Source organism: Nuphar pumila, chromosome 2 (assembly GCF_984573655.1).
Source record: "Nuphar pumila chromosome 2, dmNupPumi1.hap1.1, whole genome shotgun sequence".
NCBI lineage: Eukaryota > Viridiplantae > Streptophyta > Magnoliopsida > Nymphaeales > Nymphaeaceae > Nuphar > Nuphar pumila.
This window is the reverse complement of record NC_143250.1, coordinates 75,140,904-75,163,782: the sequence shown is the minus strand read 5'-3', so window position 1 is coordinate 75,163,782 and position 22,879 is coordinate 75,140,904. Positions and strand designations below refer to the sequence as shown.

The window sequence follows — 22,879 nt, the reverse complement described above, 5'->3', positions numbered from 1 at the left end:
GATATTGATGAAAGCGAATATGCTTTCTTATTTGATTTTCTTTCTCAAGAAGATGTGACTCCTCACGTAGAGGATGTTCCTAATGATTTAGAGGATACTCCTCTTAGTAATGTTGAAAATGGAAGTAATGATTTTGAAAATAGGTCTATTCAAACCTATGCTAGGCGTGGTCAAAAAACTCCCATAAGCGCTTTAGAAAAATATTTTCAAAGTTTCAACATAGAAGAAACCTCTTTAAGGAGATCTAGCCGAATCTCCAATCCTCCTAATAGGTTTGTTTCCTATGAGTCCCTAACACCTAAATATAGGGCATGCCTAATTGCATTACACTCTTTTCATGAACCATCACACTATAATGAAGCAAAAAACATTCCTCAATGGGTTGAAGCCATGAAACTAGAACTTAGTGCCCTTGAAAAGACTAAAACTTGGGAAATAACTTCATTACCCACTGGAAAGAAGTCTATTGGATGTAGATGGGTCTTCAAAATTAAAACTAAAAGTGATGGGTCATTAGAACGTTATAAAGCTAGGTTGGTAGCCAAAGGATATGCTCAAGAGTACGAAATAGACTATGAAGAAACCTTCGCTCCCGTAGCTAGAATGACTAGTGTTAGGACTCTTATTGCGGTTGCATCCGTTAAAAAATGGCCTATCTATCAATTAGATGTTAAGAATGCATTTCTTAATGGTGAACTAAGTGAAGAGGTCTATATGGATCCTCCACCAGGAGTATCTATTGGTGAAAACAAAATTCTTAAACTAAAAAAGACACTTTATGGGTTAAAACAAGCTCCAAAAGCTTGGCATGATAGATTTATCAATGTAATGACTAGCCTAAATTTTCGTTCATGTTATACTGACACTGCGTTATTCGTGAAAAGTGCAGGGTCCTCTGTAGTTATTCTACTACTATATGTTGATGATATGATCATCATTGGAAGTGATGAGCAAGGAATCCATGATATTAAGAAAAATTTAAAAGAAAATTTTGACATGTCTGACCTTGGTTTCTTAAGATATTTTTTAGTTATTGAAGTTGCATATTCACCCTGAGGGTATATTCTCTCTCAGATGAAACTTGCTGCTGACATTTGTTCCAAGTCTGGAATTTCGGATGATAAGAAGACAGAAACCCCTGAGGTTATCAATGCAAAGCTAAGGCTGGAAGATGGGACACTTCTTGAGAATCCTACTCCCTACCGTCAACTCGTTGGGTCTTTGACATACTTATCCATCACTCGGCCAGACATAGCTCATGCAGTTCACTCCGTCAGTCAGTTTCAACATGCACCTACAACTGTGCACATGAGTGCAGTCTTAAGGATTGTCAGATATATTAAAAACACCATAACTAAGGGAGTTTTTCTTTCCTCCTCATCATTCCTTGATTTAATTGCTTATACCGATGCTGATTGGGGAGGAAATCCCAATGATAGAGTCTCAACCACTGGTTTTTGTGTTTTCTTAGGTGACTCTATGATTTTTTAGAGATGCAAGAAGCAGCATAAAGTATCATTGTCCTCAACTGAAGCGGAATATCGTGCAATGACCACTACAACCATGGAGCTTGTGTGGCTTAGAAGTCTCCTCTGTGATATGGGCATCGTCATCTCAATTCCTTCGAAGATGTGTTGCGATAACAAGAGTGCTATCTATATTGCAAGCAACCACACCTTTCATGAGCGTACTAAACACATTGAGATGGATTGCCACTATGTTCGAGATGAATACCTAAAAGGAACCATAACACTGCCCTACGTCACATCCGAGTACCAGTTGGCGGACTTCTTCACCAAAGCTCTTGCTGCTCCTCGTTTCATGTTTCTTCTCAACAAGCTTTCCATTGTATCCCCGTAAAGCTTGTGGGAGGGTGTTAAAATATATGTAATATCTATCTATCTATCTATCTATATATATATACATATATTTATCAGTCACTACCCGATAAGGGGTAGTTTTGTAAACTCGCCCAATAGGGGCATTTTAGACTTTTTCCTTTTCTTCCTTTTTCCTTTTTCTTTTTCTATTTTTCTTATTTCTTTTTTGTCTTTTTTTGTTTCTTTTGTGCATTTAATGCACAACCATTGGGGGCCCCAACAAAGAGTCGTTGGGCCCCCAACGGTCACAATTGTGACCGTTGGGAGCCCAACGATTCCTTGTTGGGACTCCCAATGGTCCCTCTCTCTTGCTTTTCTCTAACTCTCCCTCACTCCTCTCTTGCCTATAAATAAGTGGGGTCTCCTCCTTTGTAAAGTGTGGCTTCTTCAAGCCCTTTAGTGCCTTTATAAGATTTTATGCTTTCTAGCCATTATTGGCTTTTGTGTAGGTTCTCTTTTGGACTTGTTCTTTGATTTCTATGTGTGAATGTCCATTGTAGGACATACATTTCTTTTCCGCATATTTCATTACAATCGGTCCATTAGAGACCATATTATATTTGTGCACTTGTGTAGCCCTTCTTTGGCATTTGTGATTGTGCACATCTTGTTTCATTACAGTGTGTATGTGTGTGCGTGCCTCTGTGTGTGTCATGAATTTGTTGGTCCTGCACACTTCTGGTTCTGTGACATGATATATAATATGATTTTTCTCAACATTCGACGTGTTGGTTATCCTCACTATAACTCACTCCCCTTTTTCATTGTGTCTTTCTTCTTGTGGCTCATGTAGATGCACATTGTTGTTTCCTGTCATGTCTATAGCTACAGGATGTGCACGTTGCTGTTGATCACACTTCTTTTCAACTCTCAATATTCCTCTTTACGATTGATCTAACTTATCTCTTTCCTCTTGTTTTCTTTTACAAGATGTAACTGCTGTTTTTCTGTACCATGATATGCAAGTTAGCTAGTTGAAACCAGCAAGAATAATATTCTTGCTAGGGCTATTTCTCTTCAGGACTTGTGGGACACTTTAAATATGCATTACAAGTTCAACTGAAATTCAGTAAAAGTTAACTTCAATTAACAAGCTTATAAACTTCCTCATTAAATAAATCAGACAATAAGATTCACAATTCATCAACCATGAGGATGTCTCTGTTCGAATTCCACCTTGGTACCTGTATTGAGAAAACGAGAGAGAGAGACGAAACATTACAGAGGTATGGATCCGGGTTCGGGTCTGGTAGATCTAGACCCGATTGATAAAAGGGTTACATGGGTACATGGCTCGGGTTCTCTTGTCACTGCTCTCATCCCCGTTGAGACTTTTTTTTGGAATGAGATTATTAGATACAAGTTTCTCAATAAAATGACTCCCACAATGTGCTAATCGACTATGCCATAAGAATGACTTATTACATTCAGAAATACTAAAAACATTAGCAGAAGAGGATGAACACGACTCCAATGAAGGTTTCGAATTCAGATGAACAAGGCGAACAACATGACATGGAGCTTCTTTAAAGACATACATATTGCCTCGTCTTTTTCCTTCAATGAATGTTTCCCTCGTGCGTAGGTCCTTGACCTGCATAGAGAAGGGAGTGAATTCAACTGAAGCATTATTATCATCAATAAGTTTGGAGACAGAGACAATATTTTTCTTAATGTCAGGAGCATGAAGAACGTTAGAAAGAGTAAGAATGAAATATGACATGAGAATGACAATTTTTCCAACATGAGAAACAGGATGATGGGATCCATCTCCAATGATAATCTTACTTTTTCCAAAATAAGGAATAGGGTTAAAAATCTTACCTGCATCACCTGTCACATGAGTCGCTGCCCCTGAGTCGACAAACCAAGTGCCTTCATCACTCTGCTTCAATTTCAACTCTGACAAGGCAGATATCAACAGATCTTTAATCTCTCCACTGTCTCTGGTATTTGAGAATTTCCTTTTGGTTTCTGTCTGTAGACTCTTTCCTTTATTCTCTGGATTATGCAAACAATTCGCCTTGATATGTCTCTTTTTGTTACAAAGAAAGCAAGTAGGGATGAATCTTGATTCCTGCGCATGAGCTAACATATTTGGAGTGGGAAGCAGACTACGCCCTCCGTGCCCTCCGTGCCCTCCGTGTCCACTTCGCCCTTGTCCTTCTCGTCCTCGTCCTCTACCATAAGTCACTCCTGTGTCAAAAACTTCTTGAGAATTTGTGTGAATGTGAGATTCTTCAGAGAATCCTTTCAGAGTCATTTCGTACTGGATCAATTTGGCTTGTAGCTCATCAAAGGTAGGGAGAACAGGAAGGCACAATAGTGAAGTGACTATCATATTGTAGTCAGATCCCAACCCACTCAGAGTTTGTTGCACTATGTCATTGTCACTTACGACACATCCTATAACGGCAAGCTGATTTGTGATGATCTTTATCTTGTTCAAAAATTTCATGATGGTCATGGAGTCTTTTCTTAGCAACTGAAATTCCCTTTTTAGAAAAACCATCCTTGCTTGAGACACCTGCGAATATGTCTGAACGAGTCATTCCCAGAGTTGTAGTGCTGTACAATTGTCGGGAATGACAACAAGAACCTCTTGAGACAAAGTTGAGGTGATGTATGCAACAACTGATTGATCTTTTCTTTCCCAATTGAGAAATTCCACATTTTTGACATATACGATCGAACTCGCCCCTTGATCATCTTTCTCTTCTCTCGGAACAAATTCTGGTGGGACTAGAGTGGTTCCATCCAGGTGACCTAAGAGACCTTGACTCCTTATAAAAGGAATAATTTGTCTCTTCCAAATCAAGAAGTTTGAGGTATTCAACTTTTCAGAAACGAGTTGGTTAAGAAAACTTGAAGAAAGATTTGATTGAGAGGAATAAGGATCCATAGAGAGTAAAAATCAACAAGAGTGTTCACGAAGTGTAAGAGTTTTCACGAAATGCTCAACCCCTTCTTTTTTTTTTGCTGTCAGATTCACAGAATAAAGGCACTGAACATTTTCTTAAGCACTCCAGAAAACTGAGATTGACGTGATAAAATAAACCTTCCCACGTTAAAAATATTTTCAGGCAAGTAGCAGAAATAAGAATCAGGAAGGGAACTATACAGTAAACATATATTTGAATGTGCAATAATAGGTGCGAGGAGAAGGTTGGACAGAGGAAGATCGAACATACAATAGCAATAAAAGAATGTCAAGCAGGCAATATCAATAAAAAGAAATAGGGATCGTGGTTGGTCTGGTGTTTCACGTGAGTCGATTTCAGCGATTCACGTGAAACATAGCCACTCCTTTTCACAGTCTGGGTTCACGTGAACAGGATTCACGTGAATCTCAGATCCAAGAGAGAAACAAGCCCACTTGAGACTGTTAAAACATATGTAATAATACCATAATACCTGATAGGGGTATTATGGTCATTTCACAAAGTACCCCATAGGGGTACTTATTTTGTTTCTCGTATTTCACTATTTTTTATTTTTCTTTTTATTTTTCTTTTTGTATTTTTTGGATACCGAAAAGGGGCCCCACAATGGAGTCGTTGGGGCCCCCAACGGTCACATATGTGACCGTTGGGGGCTCCCAACGACTCTATTGGGAGCCCCTTTGGTCTCCTCTTCTTATAAATAGGGGGAACCCCCCATGTATGTGGTATTGCTCTTGAGAGCTCCTCTTCAATAATAGTGATATTATTTTTCATGTGTGTAGCGTTTTTATAAGGCCCTTTGTATATCCCTTAGTGGATTTTCTCTCTTGTGCTTGTTGCATTTGTCCGTGTGGGACATAGTGAATGCTTTAGCATTCTTGGTTTCTTCCGCTTATTTCATTACATGGTATCAGAGCCATAAGATCTTCTAAAGGTAAAATCTTGTCTCTCTCTACTTCCTTTCTTTCTCAGATCTTCCTTGTGTAGCAATGGAAGTCAAGATCGATCTATCATTCAAACTCAATGGAAAAAATTACATGATGTGGGCATCCGCAATGGAGAATAATCTCAAAGGCAAGAAGCTTTGGGGTTATGTAATGGGAACCGTTCCGGAACCCCAACTTAAGCTCACAAAGATGGAAGGAGATCAAGAGAAAGCACTTGAAGGCGATGCTCGTCTCAAGGCCATTGAAGATTATAATCATCAAATGGAAGATTGGGAGAGCAACCATGCAAAAATCCTTGCATGGTTTATGAATAATGTCGAACTTAAGGTATGTGCAAATATTGCAAAATTCCGCCGGGCAAATGAAGCTTGGTTTTTTATGAAGGGTATGTTTACCCAAAAGGATCTTGCAAGAGCTTATTTCTTGCAAGAAAAAGTAAGAACCACAAAACAAGGCGACATGAGCATACAAGATTACTATAGTGCTCTAAATCCTTTGTGGGATGAATTGGCTCTTTTAGAGCCTAAATGGGTATCTATGGAGGATGTGGTTCTAAGACAAAAACAAATGGAACAAGATAGATTGTTTCAATTTTTATTTGGGCTTCGTCCCGAATTTGAACAAGTGAGATCCTCACTTCTCCATAGATCCACGTTTCCTCCCTTAGAAGAAGCTATTGCCGAGATTACTCAAGAAGAGACTAGGCATAGCATGGGTAAAAGCATAGAGGAAGTTCTTGCCGTATCTAAACCCGGCAATCATGTTAAAACATACAAACCACCTCATTTTGGTAAGCAAGGGAGTGGTGGAAGAAAAATGATTATATGTCACCATTGTTATGAGCCGGGACATATTAAACCCGTTTGCCCAAAGCTAAATGGGGCATTCAAGCCAAAGGTGGCTTCCGTTGAAGAATCCATCACCAAAGAAGATGACGGCAAGAACGGGGATCTCAAAGACACTCTTGGACAAATCTCCTTGGCTCTTCAACAAATCTTAAAGGTCACTTCTTCCACCTCCGGTGCCGCCATTGCCTCATCATCACCTCCCGGTACGTACTCTTGGATTTTAGATTCCGGAGCTTCTTTTCACATGACCCCTCATGAAAATGCATTAACCAATGTGCACACCAATTCAAAAATGTCTTGTGTCTCTACGGCCGATGGAACTTTTCTCAAAATAAATGGTGTTGGAACTCTTGATTCTAAAAATGTTCAAAATTTCCTTGTTCCAAAAGTTAGAATAGTTCTAAAATTAAATCTTAACCTCTTTTCCGTTTCTCAAATAGCCGACCATGGATGTGAAATATCTTTCTCATCCCAAGGGTGCTTTGTGCAGGATCTCCGGTCCGGGAAGCGGATTGGGCAAGGCCATAGGAAGGGAGACCTTTATTTTATGGATAATTTAATGCTTCCAAATACCTCGTTTTGTACTTATGTCCAAGACAAAAATATTGAAACTTGGCATAAAAGGCTTGGACATCCAAGTTACTCTAAAATGTATCTTTTTCCTTTTGGACACAAGTTTTGTAAAGAAAAAGATATCAATTGCAAAGATTGCATTTTTGGCAAAATGAAGTCTACTCCTTTTCCTATTAGATCCTTTGTGACAACAAGACCTTTTGAATTGTTGCATTCCGATGTTTGGGGGCCATCTCCGGTTCTATCTAAAGGTGGTTATTCATATTATGTTACTTTTATTGATGATTATACTAGATATGTATGGATTTATTTTCTTAACTTTAAATCGGAAGTTTTTAACTTCTTTAAAGAATTCCATGCAAAAATTCAAAATCAATTTCAAAGTCAAATATCCATTCTTAGATCCGATTCGGGTGGAGAATACTTATCAAATGATTTTCAAGCATATCTAAAACAACATGGCATTTGTCATAAAAAATCTTGCCCAAGAACTCCTCAACAAAACGGTCTAGCGGAAAGAAAACATAGGCATATTTTGGAAACCACTAGATCCTTACTCATTTCTAAAAATATTCCTAAAAATTTTTGGGCCGAAGCCGTGTTAACCTCCACCTATTTAATCAATAGGATGCCATCTTCAAAATTGAATAATATCTCTCCTTATGAAAAACTTTTTAATATGACACCCGACTACAATCGTCTTCGGATTTTTGGGTGTAAATGCTTTGTTCTTTTACATAAAAGAGATAAATTGTCACCTAAAACAATAGAATGTGTATTTTTAGGATATGGTGAAAATCAAAAAGGCTATAGATGCTTTGATCATAAAAACAATAAGTTATTTGTCTCCAAAGATGTAACCTTTTTAGAAGATGAAAATGGATTTGACATATTGGAAAAATCAAATGAAATTGATTATATGTTTATCAATGATCTTTTAGAAGATTCAAATGATGACTCTTTGAGTCATCCAGAAATTTTAGAAAATACTCATGATTCTCATGATGATGATGTATCACCAACTAATGGTGACAATCTCCAAGTATACACTCGGCGTGAGGAAGCCCAACCTATTAGTGCTTTAGAAAAATTCTTGCGGCTTAATGAACCCCTAGAAGAAACCTCCCTTAGGCGTTCTTCTAGAGAATCAATTCCACCTAATAGGTTTGTCTCATATGAAACTCTTTCACCTAAATATAGAGCTTGTCTAATAGCCTTGCATTCTTACTATGAACCCTCCCATTATAATCAAGCAAAAAGTATACCTCATTGGGTTGAAGCAATGACAGTTGAACTAGATGCTTTAAATAAAGCTAAAACTTGGGAAATAGTTCACCTTCCTCCAAATAAGAAAGCTATAGGATGTCGATGGGTCTACAAAGTCAAAACAAAAAGTGATGGTTCCCTAGAGCTCTATAAAGCTAGATTAGTTGCTAAGGGATACTCACAAGAATATGGCATCGATTATGAGGAGACTTTTGCTCCCGTGGCTCGCATGACAAGCGTTAGAACTTTAATTGCGGTAGCATCATCTAAGAAATGGCCTATATTCCAATTAGATGTTAAAAATGCCTTTCTTAATGGTCAGTTGAATGAAGAAGTATATATGGATCCTTCGCCGGGAATCAGTGTTAACCAAGGTCAAACCCTTCGGTTATTAAAAGCCTTATATGGTCTTAAACAAGCCCCTAAGGCTTGGTATGATAGATTTAGTGCTATCATGTTACAATTGGGATTTCGCTCATGTTATACTGACACTGCTCTTTTTGTTAAAAATGCAGGTAATAGTATCATCATCCTTCTGCTTTATGTTGATGATATGATCATCACTGGCAATGATGAAAGCGGTATTCTTAAAGTTAAAAATATGTTAAAACATAATTTTGATATGTCTGATCTGGGTTTTCTCAGGTACTTTCTTGGCATAGAAGTTGCATACTCTCCTCGAGGGTATATACTGTCACAGATGAAGCTTGCTGCAGACATATGCTCCAAATCTGGGATTTCAGATGATAAAAAGGTGGAGACTCCCGAGGTTATCAATGCTAAACTACGACTGGAGGATGGAGTTCTGCTGGACGATCCTACGCCCTACAGGCAACTCATAGGCTCCCTCACCTATCTGACTATCACCAGGCCCGATATTCCTCATGCTGTGCACTCTGCAAGCCAATTTCAGCATGCTCCTACATCTGTGCATATGAGTGCTGTGCTCCGGATCATTCGATATATTAAAAATACTTTGACTAAAGGGCTATTCCTATCCTCAATCTCTTCCTTAGATTTACTAGCTTATACTGATGCTGACTGGGGAGGAAACCCAAATGATCGAATCTCAACTACTGGCTTTTGTGTATTCCTAGGAGATTCGCTAATTGCTTGGAGGTGCAAGAAACAGCAGAAAGTCTCATTGTCTTCTACTGAAGCAGAATACAGGGCTATGGCAACCACTACAATGGAGCTGGTGTGACTTCGAAGTCTTCTTCAAGATATGGGAGTCGAAATTACCGGGGCTTCGAAGCTTTGTTGCGACAACAAAAGTGCTATCTACATTGCCAGCAACCACACTTTCCATGAGAGGACGAAACATATTGAAATGGATTGTCATTATGTACGTGATGAATATCTTCGTGGGACAGTAACACTGCCATATGTCACTTCAGAATATCAACTTGCTGATTTCTTCACCAAAGCCCTGCCTGCTCCTCGCTTCTTGTTCCTCCTTGGCAAACTTTCGGTCATTCCTCCGTAAAGTTTGAGGGGGGGTGTTAAAACATATGTAATAATACCATAATGCCCGATAGGGGTATTATGGTCATTTCACAAAGTACCCCATAGGGGTACTTATTTTGTTTCTCGTATTTCACTATTTTTTATTTTTCTTTTTATTTTTATTTTTGTATTTTTTGGATACCGAAAAGGGGCCCCACAATGGAGTCGTTGGGGCCCCCAACGGTCACATATGTGACCGTTGGGGGCTCCCAACGACTCTATTGGGAGCCCCTTTGGTCTCCTCTTCTTATAAATAGGGGGAACCCCCCATGTATGTGGTATTGCTCTTGAGAGCTCCTCTTCAATAATAGTGATATTATTTTTCATGTGTGTAGCCTTTTTATAAGGCCCTTTGTATATCCCTTAGTGGATTTTCTCTCTTGTGCTTGTTGCATTTGTCCGTGTGAGACAGTGAATGCTTTAGCATTCTTGGTTTCTTCCGCTTATTTCATTACAGAGACGTGGGTGCACAGAATAATTCAGAAAAGAGAAGAAGAATGGGGGAAGAAGAAGAGAAATAAAGAAGAGTAGATAAGGGGAGAAGCGAAAAACCTCAAAACTCCGATTGTCGCACCTGACGAAAACTTTTTCCGGCCCTTAGACAGAACCTGTCTCTGATACCATGTTAGAATTCCACCTTGGTACCTGTATTGAGAAAACGAGAGAGAGAGAGACGAAGAAAAGGATACAAGCGGAGGCTGTGGCTGTCACGATTTCAATCTTGAAATCGTGACCTAAACTGTGCATTTATATTTACATTACAGAGGTATGGATCCGGGTCCGGTCCACCAGACCCGATTGATAAAAAGGGTTACATGGGTACATGGCTCGGGTGCTTTACATGGGTACATGGCTCGGGTTCTCTTGTACATGGATCGGGTCGGATCCTTTTCGCCTTTTTTAGTCTCAATGCAACTTTTGAAGTGATTGGTTAAGATTTGAAAAATGATTGACAATGGGGATGACAAAGTCCATGAAAAACTTGAAAAGAAGTTGTTTGGATTTATATTCTACAACTACTTTTTATGTATCAAGGGTTGCAATTCAACCTCTGTTTAGTTGGTTATAATTGTTTTTATGCGTTTAACTGTAGGTAATAATGCCTGTTTTCTTCTGTAGTAAGTTGTCAGACTTTGTTTATAAAAGTAACAGATATTGCTACCTGTTTTGACATATTCTCTCTCTCTCTTCTTCTTCTTGTAGCCCTGATCCAAGAGTAATAAGATTAATTAAGCATATGGGAGAAAAAGTACGTCCCAGACAAAGGCGTGTGTTATGCATGAATAAAGTTGATCTAGTTGATGTGAAGAAAGACTTGCTGAAAGTCGCAAAGGAATTTAACAATCTTCCTGGTTATGAGAGGTTGTATATGGTTCTGGACGAGTGAACTTCATTCACACTTACATTTAGGAGATGACTCAAGTCTTCCATCTGTTTTGTAGATTTTTCATGATTTCTGGTCTCAAAGGCTCTGGTGTGAAAGATCTTACCCAGTATTTGATGGAACAGGCATGTTTTTCTATGTGAAATAAATCATTCATCATTTATATTTTTATAGCAGGCAGATTTCTTTATCTGAAATATATCATTCCTCTTCTCTTATTTCATATTGGATTGTAAGTTCCTATTTCTTTTTTGATGCATCTCTTTACAGTGGTGTACATCAGCATAAGTTTTTGGATGCATATCCACTATAAAAGATATATTTTGCTTGATAATTTTATTTACACTGTATAGATCCATGTTAGTCTTTTTGTATGAGCTATTAGTTTGACAGGATTATGCTGTGCCATATCTCAACTGGATGATGCTAAAAAAAATGGCTAATATGATTAACACGTAGAGAATTATTCATTTATTGCATTTTTTGTGGAGTCCACTATAAAAGATATATTTTGCTTGATAATTTTATTTACACTGTATAGATCCATGTTAGTCTTTTTGTATGAGCTATTAGTTTGACAGGATTATGCTGTGCCATATCTCAACTGGATAATGCTAAAAAAATGGCTAATATGATTAACACGTAGAGAATTATTCATTTATTGCATTTTTTGTGGAGTAAATGTTGTCTGGTCTTATACCATGAAATTGTCAATAGCTATGTTGTTTATTTGGTGATTTTGGATCCAATTTTTGTTGAATAGCATAATTTGCTAAAACTATTGGATGTAGAAGTATGCTATCCTCCTTGAAGAATCTCAATTTCATGAAACACCACGACCAAAACCATCTCCAAGGGATGTAAGGGTTGAGATGGCAATGTCCACTGAATATTGGGTTGGATATGCTCCCTTTAGCTAAATATTTAAGTTGGATTATTTTAATGCCAGGTCTTTCATTATCGTTTGAGAAAGTTTCTTGAGGGTACTAGGGCACATGATACTGCCTGTTTTTGCCCATTTGCACTGTGTCAATCTATCATCAAGATTGACGTGTGACCCGAGTTGAAGCTACCTTGTAGGAGATATTGTGTAACGACCCCAACGCGTGCTCATGAAAAAGTGACAATAAATTTTTTTTTTAAAACAAGTGCGGAAACATTCCCAGAAACCCGGGACCCTTACAGTTAAATACAACCACCACCACCTCAAGGGATCTTATACTGTAACGACCCCAACTAATACCCCTTGAAAATGCGGATTTTTTTTTTAAAGAGTTGCGAAAATCTTCTTAGAGACCTGGGGTTCTTACAGTTTCAATTTCAGCTGCATAACCACACATTACAAACGAACTTACATTTATAATCTATAACCAAACAACCAAACTCTTTATTAATGAATCAATAACAATTTTATACTAAAGTCAAAAGTGGAGTAACAATTGCAAGAAGTAAAAAGAACTAAAAGAAACAAAAGTAGAGCCACCCTGTCCGTAAATGAAGCGGTCTGAAGCAAATGTGACCCTCGTATCCCCTCAGAAGCGAGTTGACTTCACTAATCACCTGCGACTGCAAAAAACCATAAAAGTTGGGTGTCAGAACCGAAATCTTGAGCACAGGTACTTCTAATGAAACAAGTGAGCTAAAGAATACAGATAAGATTTCATGCAATAATTTAGAGGAATGCAATGATGACAATTACATAATTCAATTTAAGCATTCATGCAATAGAGAACAACTTCCAAGCATGATGAATCATTTAAGCAATAACAGAAATCACAATTTAAGTAAGCAAGACGTTAGAGATTAAACATCATGCATCTACCAACATGTAACAATTAAGGGAACAGATAACATATGCATGTTCTAATGCATAGCAGGAATATGCATGATTTATGTACAATGCATGAACATTTCATTATCTTTCATTAAGGTTTCCCTTTCCATATGCATGCCCTATTAAATGCATACAATCTAAGTTACTCTTTTTAATTACCTTTGCCCGCGGATACACCAAACGGGTAAAATTCCTTAGGTCAAGTTAGATTCCCAGGGTAGCTTTACACACAATTTGTATTTTATTACTGGGTTCCAAACTTAGCTCTCGACCAATATCAGGAAACAACACCATCCATCGGAACATTAGACCTTCACATCTAATGTCGGGGACACCAGAGACACCCCACCCCACAAGTGTCACTTTCTTGGTATACCAAAACAACAACAGCTGTGACAAACATACCACACCCAGGCAAAGTGGCGGACTCTCCCTAAAACCGTGGCCAGGAGAAGAACTTCAATATCGGGTTCAGGGGCAACAACAACGCACACAGAGTTTTTATATCCTCACGGTTTTCCCAGACCGCAATGTTTAAGATTCCTACACTAAAGAAGGGATATCAAGGAAACATAAGTTACACTGTTCTTTACTTTCTTTTATCTCGTTATTAATTCATCTCTTTTACATTTGCAAATCAACATGCAAAATTAATAACCTAGGCTTGCAAATCAACATGCAACCATAAGCTCGCAAATCAGCATGCACAGCTCTTCACGGTCTACCACCCATGGCAACAATAGAACAACACAATTAAAACCATAATATAAATGTGATTTTTGGCGATGCATTTAAAAAATTAAGAAAGAACAAACCAAAGCTCAAGGCTCTCCAGGCCTGTGATGATTCATTTAGACCATCCATGAACTACAATGCATTACCTTTGAATGCTTAACAATGCATTACCTTGTACGCCAATTAAAGATGCACATATAACAATGATGAGCATATACATGAGTTCACAAAATTTCAATGTAGCTACACTCATCCACAACACATTTATTAAATTAGGCACATGTATATGGGTCAACTATACATTACTTTGATTAAGCACATTACATCAATTCAATACCCCATAGCCTTTCATTCATAACATGTATTAGAGGCAACACACAAGTGCATAACCATGATATGGAGTTTAACATGTGTACCAAATGTAAAATTAACTCCTACGGAAGTAACATATTGATCTTCAGTTAAGCAAACACAGGGGACCAAAGACAGATGATTAATTCTCATAGATGTGACAAGCCAGGGAATTTAATGCCAAATAAAACTACAGGAAGCTATGAGTGGATGATATGAGAATGAGTCATCTCACTACAAAGCAAACTATGACTTCAGTACATGTTTAATCCACCTCAGAAGTCAAAGATATTGTTAGTTGTCCATGCCAGGTTAATATGTACTGCACATATTGTTAATTCTTTGAAAGTATTTTATAATTCAATGAAACTTCTAGGGATGTAGTGATAGTGCATTAATTAAATGGTTCAAATCAGTTGAATTAGAGAGGCAGTAACAAAAGGTTGCAACTCAGGTCCTCTGGTGGCCAGGTAGCTGATCAAGTAGTTTTCTTAAAGTAAATCAAGACAGCACAATTATGAAAAAAAAACAGAACAGACAAAATCCTAACATATTATATACACTAAAGAATTATACAAATATTGCCAGTGAGGTTAACATGACAGGTTAAAAATCATGATGGGTTCACGTTAAAGCTGAACCCCAAGACAATGTTACATGATCAACACGAGAAAAACTTGTCTTGCACAGGATAGTTCAACTTTGAGTACCAACACTCTACTTATCAACGTTAGGAGCCAACATGGCATCTGCTGAAATCAAGACATCCACATTGTACTAGAAGTAAGAAAGACAAAATTTGGATGGCAATCTACAAGTAATCGCAGACAACAAGCAGCATGTATTATAAATCACCTAAAAGGTATAATAACTTTAAACACAACTAAAGGATATACATGAATAAAACATTACTAAGGTCAAATCACAGCTGCAACGAGAGACTGTGCTTTGACACTTTCTTCAACAAGCTTGAATTTGCCAAAACAAGCACATAAGAAGAAACTGCATTGTCTAGAATGTATTGACATTGAGAGATGTAATCAGTATTCACTGAAAGGCACTTTAATGTACTCTCGGCATGAGCCCTTTCAGCTGAATCCTGCGAATTTCACAGCTTTTCGCATAGTGCTTCAAGTTGTGCTAAGCTCTCCATTGATTGAAAATAGAGGATTTTCCAACAGTCAAGTAATTAAGAATCCATCATTGAACATTGTCGAGCTAAACACTTTCCCATAAACAAGTTATAAAAAGCTGAAAGATCCCACAAAACGTTGTTAAATTTTTATTAGAAAGGATTTCGTAATTTTCTCCCAGCTCAAATTCAGACTATCACATTTGTTGACCAAAGTGAAGAGCTGATATAAATATAACTACCACAAGAGATGTTGCATTATATATAAAATTATGTGACAGTAGGTTCCAGTGCAACAATTTTCCGCATTAAACAATTGCCATGATGTGGTCGAATCCAAAAGGAGAGATCAAGCATGAAGCCATCCATCGCTGCTACACATAAAATATGCTACAACAAATATACACCCATGAAAAAAAAGGGATTCATGGATTCCTTATCCATGTACTCTAGGACGAACATATAGATTCATCCCTGTATCATGGGTTTACCCTAAATATTCTATGAAAATGGAATCGGCGTTCGATTTCTCAGTTGATTAAAAAAGAGAGCCCGTACCTGAGAACCGACGCGGAGGCGAGCATGCTTTGTTGCGTCAGCTGCGAAGACAGCTGGCGACGGGCTGTCGACGTCGGTTGCTCCGCTGCCGAGCTCGGGTTGAGAGGGACAGGGACACAGGGAGGTGAACTCGGGGTAGCAGGAAGGGTGCCGGCAAGAGAGGCAGAGGAGGGCCGACAACGATGGTCGGTCACGGCGTCGAGGCTACGGCGAGCTGCGCAAGACAGAGGGTGAGAGGGTCACCGATGGGGGACAAAGGTGGATGGTCGCTGCCTACCTGCAAGGGTCAGTAGGCATCGGTGTCTGGCATCGGGGCTGCAGGGCATCGCTGATGGCTTGCATAGAGGGAGACACAATCAGGGGAAAGAGGGGGAAAGGTGCAGGCGATGAGCCTCCCCTTCCCTCTTCACGGACTTTAAAGAGGTCAGGGGGCTCAAATCGGGGGTTTCCCCTTTTCAGCCAGAGGAAGGAAGAGGGAGCGGTGCGGGGATGGGAAGAGGGGCTTAACGAAACCCTCTCCCCGCGACCCCTTTATCCCTAGCGGGTTACGGATTCAGATTCGACCCTGGTCCGAAAGGATTTTTTTTAACCACTTATCAGTAACAGGGCGCAGCCCGGGTTCGGCTCCGGGTCCCAACTGTAGCGTGGATCCGCGATTTGCCCGCGGTTTGGATCCGTAGGTCTCGCGGTATAGATCCGCAGGTTGGATCCAAATGGATCCACCTGCGGGTCTGCGTATTAACAGGTTATATATATGTATATATTATGTTTAATATTATTTGTATTATCCTTAGTTATTTTTCTTTTAAATATATATATATATATAAGTTATTATATGAATATATATGGATCCTGGATCCAAAATGCAGATCCTATGCCCAACTTTAGAAAAATACCTATTATTTTTAGATAAATTTAAACAATTAATGTCAAAAATCGAGGTTATTATATATACACATCTTTCAAACCAAACCAAACCAAACCATACTTTATCTATTAAAATGCATAGAGTTTGAGACATAAGCAAATAAAATGTAAATAAAGTAAAGGAAGAGCCACGCTGTCCAAAGGTATTTGCCAAACAGTCGTGTAGTCTACTCGTAGCTCCTCTTAAAGCAAGTCACCTCACTGAGCATTTGAGGTTGTTAATATAACGATCCCAACTCATACCCCTTGAAAATGCAGATTTTTTTTTCTAAACCATTGCAGAAGTCTTCCCAGAAACCTGGGGCCTTTATAATTTCACTCCCAATTGGATAAACAACCAACCACAATAGAGCTTACAATTATCATCCATAACAAACAAAACCTTTATTGAAATAATGAGTAATAAGTCTCAAGACAATTGCATAAAGGAAATGTGCAGAGTGCAATATCAATTGATTGAAACAAAAAAGAAAATAAAAGAAAACTGAGCCACGCTTTCCATCTGTGATCTGTCTAGCAAGTGCATGACACCCGTGACTATCCCATAAGCCAGTTGCTTCACTGATCACCTACGACTGCGAAAAATCATAGAAGTAGGGTGTCAGAACCGAAATCCTGAGCACATGTACTTCTAATGAAACAAGTGAGCATAACGATTACAAATAAGATTTCATACATTCATTTAGAGGGAAGCAATTATGAAAACTTTATAATTTCAATTAAGCATTCTTGCAACAAGGAATAATTTCTAAGCATGAAGAATCATTAAGCAATAACATGGATCACAATTTAAGTAAGTAGTACATTTAACATGCATTAAAAGTTAAACCTCATGCATTCGCCATCATGTAACAATTAAGGGAACAGGTAAAATATGCATGTTCTAATGCATAGCAGGATTATGCATGATTTATGTGCAATGTATGAATACTTTATTATCTTTTATTAAAGTTTTATTTTTCATATGCATGCCCTATTAAATACATACAATTTAAGTTCCTCTTTTTAATTAATTACCGTTGCATGTGGATACACCAAACGAGTACAATCCTCGAGGTCAAGTTAGGTTCTCAGGATAACTTAACACACAAGTTGTATTTTATTACTGGGTTCAAAAGTTAACCCTCGACCGATATCAGGAATCAACACCATCCATCGAAACATTGGAAATCAGCATCTAATGTCGGGGACACCATTGAAATCATCATCCACTGGCACCATTTTCTTGGTATACCAAAACAACAACTGTGTCTAACACACCACCCCCAGGTCAAGTGGCAGACTATCCCTAAAATCGTGGCCAGGAGAAAGAACCTCAATATCGGGTTCAGGAGAAAAGCACACGGAGTTTTTGTATCCTTGTCTATCTCACACAGACTCGGCTAGGGAGGCACCGCACCCGAGTCGATACGCCCCGACACGGGTGCGGCTTCGGACACGGCTTAGACTCGGTCAACGCCGAGTCGGACTCGGTCAACGAGTCAAGGCCGAGTTCATCCTTGTTTTGGACTCGGTCAACATTGACTAAGTCCAAAAATGTCCATTTTTAGGGTAAAAAAATGATCTTTTTATATATTTTAAAAAAATATATATATATAGCATGAGTCTCAAACATATGCCCCAGCCCCCCCTTTCTGCAAGGGCAAAGGTACAATTTGCAAAGTTTATAAAAACACTCATGCTGGTGCCAAACTTTAGAGGACAATATCCACATATATGCACACATGATATATTATTATATATATATATATTTTAAAATAGACATCAAGCTCTCACTTCATGTCAGCATAACTTGAAAAGATTGCCAATAAGATAAAAAATATTATTGATTAAAAAATGTAAGTATACTTATATGAAAAGATATTTCCTCTTTTCTATCTGAAGTATTACCTCCAAATGGACTTAACTTCATAGAATCAAGATTCAAATTCAAATTACTTGCAATTGACTTTCTTTCAAGGAGGCTATCAATTTCCTTGATATGAACAGAAAAGAAAGGATTCTCATTGTGAAAGCAATTGGTGAAAGGATATTGATAAAAGGATTTCACAAAATTAAAGAAGATTCTTGGCAGATTCGACAGTTTGATATCCTGGGATTCTTTTTTCAGAATGGTCTTTCTGCCTGTACTCTTTTTTTTTTGACAGAATTAGAGCTTTTTGGGTTTCTGGGGAATTCATTACATCATCCTTCATTTTGGAGTTGTCCTAGCTTTTCAAACTTCTTCATCTTGGAGATGTTCGGATCCTTCTTTGCCTCAGGGATTATATTGGCTCATTGGCTGGTGATCTCTTGATGATAGCTGAAATTAAATATCTTTTAGGGTTTGTCGGGAGACTCATCGCAGTCGCCTTCATCTTGACGGTGCTCTGAACTTTCCCTGCAAGGATCCGTCACAAACTCCTTCATCTCAGAGATGATCCAAATCTTCTTTGGCCCCGAGGGTCTAACTCACATAATTCGTCTTCATCTTGACGACAATTGAGAGATCCCTTTTGCAGATATGTAATTGCAGCTTGGGTGATTGAGGAGATATAGGAATTGAATGAACACTCTTCTTTATCGCTCAGGATATTTTCACTGCCTTATCTTTACAAGAATAATGTTTAAAAATGTGCCATAGCTTCGATCAATATCAATCACTTATGGCTTTGCGACAACATTGGATTTTCTTTGCTGGCCATATCGAGGATTTATTCTTTATCCCTTTGGTTGGTCAATAAAAAGAATTTAGATTTTGAATCCTTCTTCGCAAAAGCTTCACTCTTTTGGAAGTAATACTGAAGGTAACTTGAGGTAGTTCTTTTTCTACAATAAAAGATTTTTTTGAGATCAACAACTTTTTTTTATAACAAATTGACAAAATTTCTTGAAATCCTTGGTGAAAGAAATTGCTTGAGGTCTAATTGACACATCCGTGGCTAGATTCTCCTCTCCTTTCCCCAAAGGAGAGACTCAGGCTTGACCCTTGCCTGAACGGGTAACAAAAGATACTCCTCTCTTCCCTAAAGAGGAGGTGTTTGCAAAACGAACTTTCGAAGAGAAATAAAGTTTTCGTCAAAACTCTCTACTTCTAGGCTTCTCTTATGGAAAGGGGGCCGCTAACAAAGGTTGGAAGGATATCGTAGAGGAACGAGTCCATCACAATGTCCCTGGAAAAAGGGTCATCGATGACGGGGTGGCCTAACAAAAGACATTCAGGATTATAAGGAGGACGAGTTTCCGTCAAAACTCTCCCTGGAAAAAGGGTTCCTTGTATGACAATAAAGATTGTTTTGCAAACTGTTCGTGAAACACGAGTCCCTTCAAACTCTTCCTAGAAAAAGGGGTTCAACGAACGAACAATAAAGACATGCGAAAAGAATGAGCTCCCTCGAACTCTCCCTGGAAAAATGGTCCCTCGCAAGAGAAAATGATTGATGATTGATTTTGAACTAATTGGCAGACGAATTCGACACAAAGGTCGAATCTTGAAGGACTATGATTGCAGGATATGACTCAAAGGTCAGACAAATATGATCGACATTGATAGGATTTGATAACCCAAAGGTTTGCTTGGTAAAATAGATGACCGGAGGTTTGACAAAATTGGTGACCCGAAGGTCAGATCAACAGAATGGGGTGACCCAAAGGTCTGATAAAGATTGTTTGATTCGCAGATCTGAAGATTGAGTCTGAACTTCAATGTGAGATTTATGTTGCGACCAGTATGAAGACCGAACTTTGACAAAGTACTAGTACTAGATTTTAAAAGATTACCAGTACGAGCACTGAATTTTTAAAAGATACCAGTACGAGCGCTGGATTTTAAAAGACTACCAATACGAGCACTGGATTTGGAAAGATTACCAGTACGAGCACTGGTTTTTTTAAAGACTATCAATATAAATACAGGATTTGGTAGAGCAATCAAGATTGGATTTCACAAAAGGACCAATTTGAAAATTGGATTTAACCGGACCGGTGGAAGACTGGGTTCGGTCGAAAGCTTTGAATTGGAATTCAAATCTTCAAGGAAAGACAAGATGAATTGGATTTTGAAAGAGAATTCGGGTCGGAACTCAGATTTTCTAGACCAATTTACAGGATAGTTTGAGTAGAAGTTCAAACCTTTAAAGGAAAGCTAAACAAATTGGATTTAAGAGAAAACTCAAGTCGGAACTCTAATCTTCTGGACCGATTCTAGACATTTGAATTCGATTTGGAAGAAAATTTGAGTCGGAACTCTAATTTTCTAGACTAATTCAGAAGGAAAAGAAAACTCGGGTCGAAACTCGAATCTTCGAAGGAAAACTAGATCCATTGTGGAAGGAAAAGAAATTTGAGTCGAAACTCGAATCCTGAATGAAAAGTAGATGAATTTGGAAGGAAAAGAAACCCTAGTCGGAACTCGAATTCTGAAGAAAAAAAAAATAGATCAATTTGGAAGGAAAAGAAATTCGTGTTGGAACTCGAATCCTGAAGGAAAAGTAGATGAATTTGGAAGGAAAGGAAATTCGAGTCGGAACTCGAATCCCAAAGGGAAACTAGACCGGTTAGAAGGAAAGGAAATTTAAGTCGGAACTCGAATCTTCTAAACCAATTCTAGAATCTGGAGGAAAGAAATTAGATGAACTGGATTTGGAAGAAAATTTGAGTCGGAACTCGAATTTTCTAGACCAATTCTGAATTGGATTTGAAAGAAAATTCGAGTCGGAACTCGGATCTTCTAGACCAATTCAAGACATTCGAAGGAAAGAAGAGTCGATAAGACATTTGGGACTAGTTCAACTAGTATAAGCATCAGATTTTGGAAGAGTATCAGTACGAGCGCTGGATTTCAAAATATTCGTCAGTACGAGCACTGGGTTTTCAAAGATTGCTGGTTGATTGTAATAGGGGATTTTCAATCTTCGCCCTCACAATGACTTGGATAGATGCCACGGGTCTCAGGATTTACCTCTTATCCTGAATGAGAATTTGATATAGATGTAAAATGGATGCATGCAGATGCAAAATGATGTAAATGGATGCATATGTATGCAAAATGAGAGATTTGTTTTATCCTGCCTGCACACATAGTATTTTGAATGGAAGACGAGTTTATAACAAAAAATTGCCTCAGTATATTCTGGGGGGAAAAAGAATATTCAGATGAAAACATAATCGGTCATTTATTGGAGAAAAATTATTGAAGAATATAGAGGATAGAACAAAAGTTTTCTAAGTGTAGAATTTTTTCAAATGTCGGACATTGATAGGATCGGGTAATTCTACCCCGTCTGCATTAATCAGACGATATGAATTACATGGTAGTGCTTCTTTCACCACGTAGGGACCTTCCCAGTTTGGTGACCATTTGCCACGCGGACGATGCTTAAGATGAGCCATTGATCTAAGGACCAGGTCATTAACTTGGAATCTTCTTTCGATGACTGACTTGGCGTATTGCCTTGCTATCCTCTGACGATAAGACTGGGCATGTTCTGCGGCTTTAAGTCTTTTCTCATCGAGTAGATCCAGCTGTAATAATCTCTGTTGCTGATACTGATCAAGTGGTAGCTCTAGAAGAGTTGCAAATTTAAGAGCAGGTTTTTGAACATGAAGAGGTAGCACTACCTCGGTCCCATAAACAAGTTCTGAAGGAGTTGCATTGGTTGGGGTTCGAATGGTGGTTCGATATGCCCAGAGTGCATCATGGATTTTCTCGTGCCAATCACGACCCGTCTCAACGGTTCTTTCCAAGATGCGGATCAAACTTTTATTTGTCGCTTCTGCTTAGCCGTTCCCTTGGGGATAATAAGGAGCTGAAAACTGATGATGAATTTTGAATTTCGAACAAAAGATCTTCATTCTCTCATTCTTGAAATGAGTACCATTATCTGACACAATATCATGCAGTATACCGAAACGACAAAGAATATTCTTATGAATGAACGAGACTACATGTCGACCTTCTACTGTACGCAAAGTGACGACTTCAACCCACTTGGTGAAGTACTCTGTAGCGGCAAGAA

The 22,879-nt window shown here is 38.4% G+C and overlaps 1 protein-coding gene across 1 annotated transcript in view; it reads left to right on the top strand.

The window, feature by feature from the left end:
• Positions 1-22,879, top strand: part of LOC149845778 (GTP-binding family protein) — a 72,974-nt gene that overhangs the window by 29,880 nt on the left and 20,215 nt on the right. The window contains exons 4-5 of the mRNA XM_089995997.1: positions 11,166-11,324; positions 11,405-11,475. Coding sequence (XP_089852123.1) covers positions 11,166-11,324; positions 11,405-11,475 — 230 coding nt within the window. The remainder of the gene's footprint in view (positions 1-11,165; positions 11,325-11,404; positions 11,476-22,879) is intronic.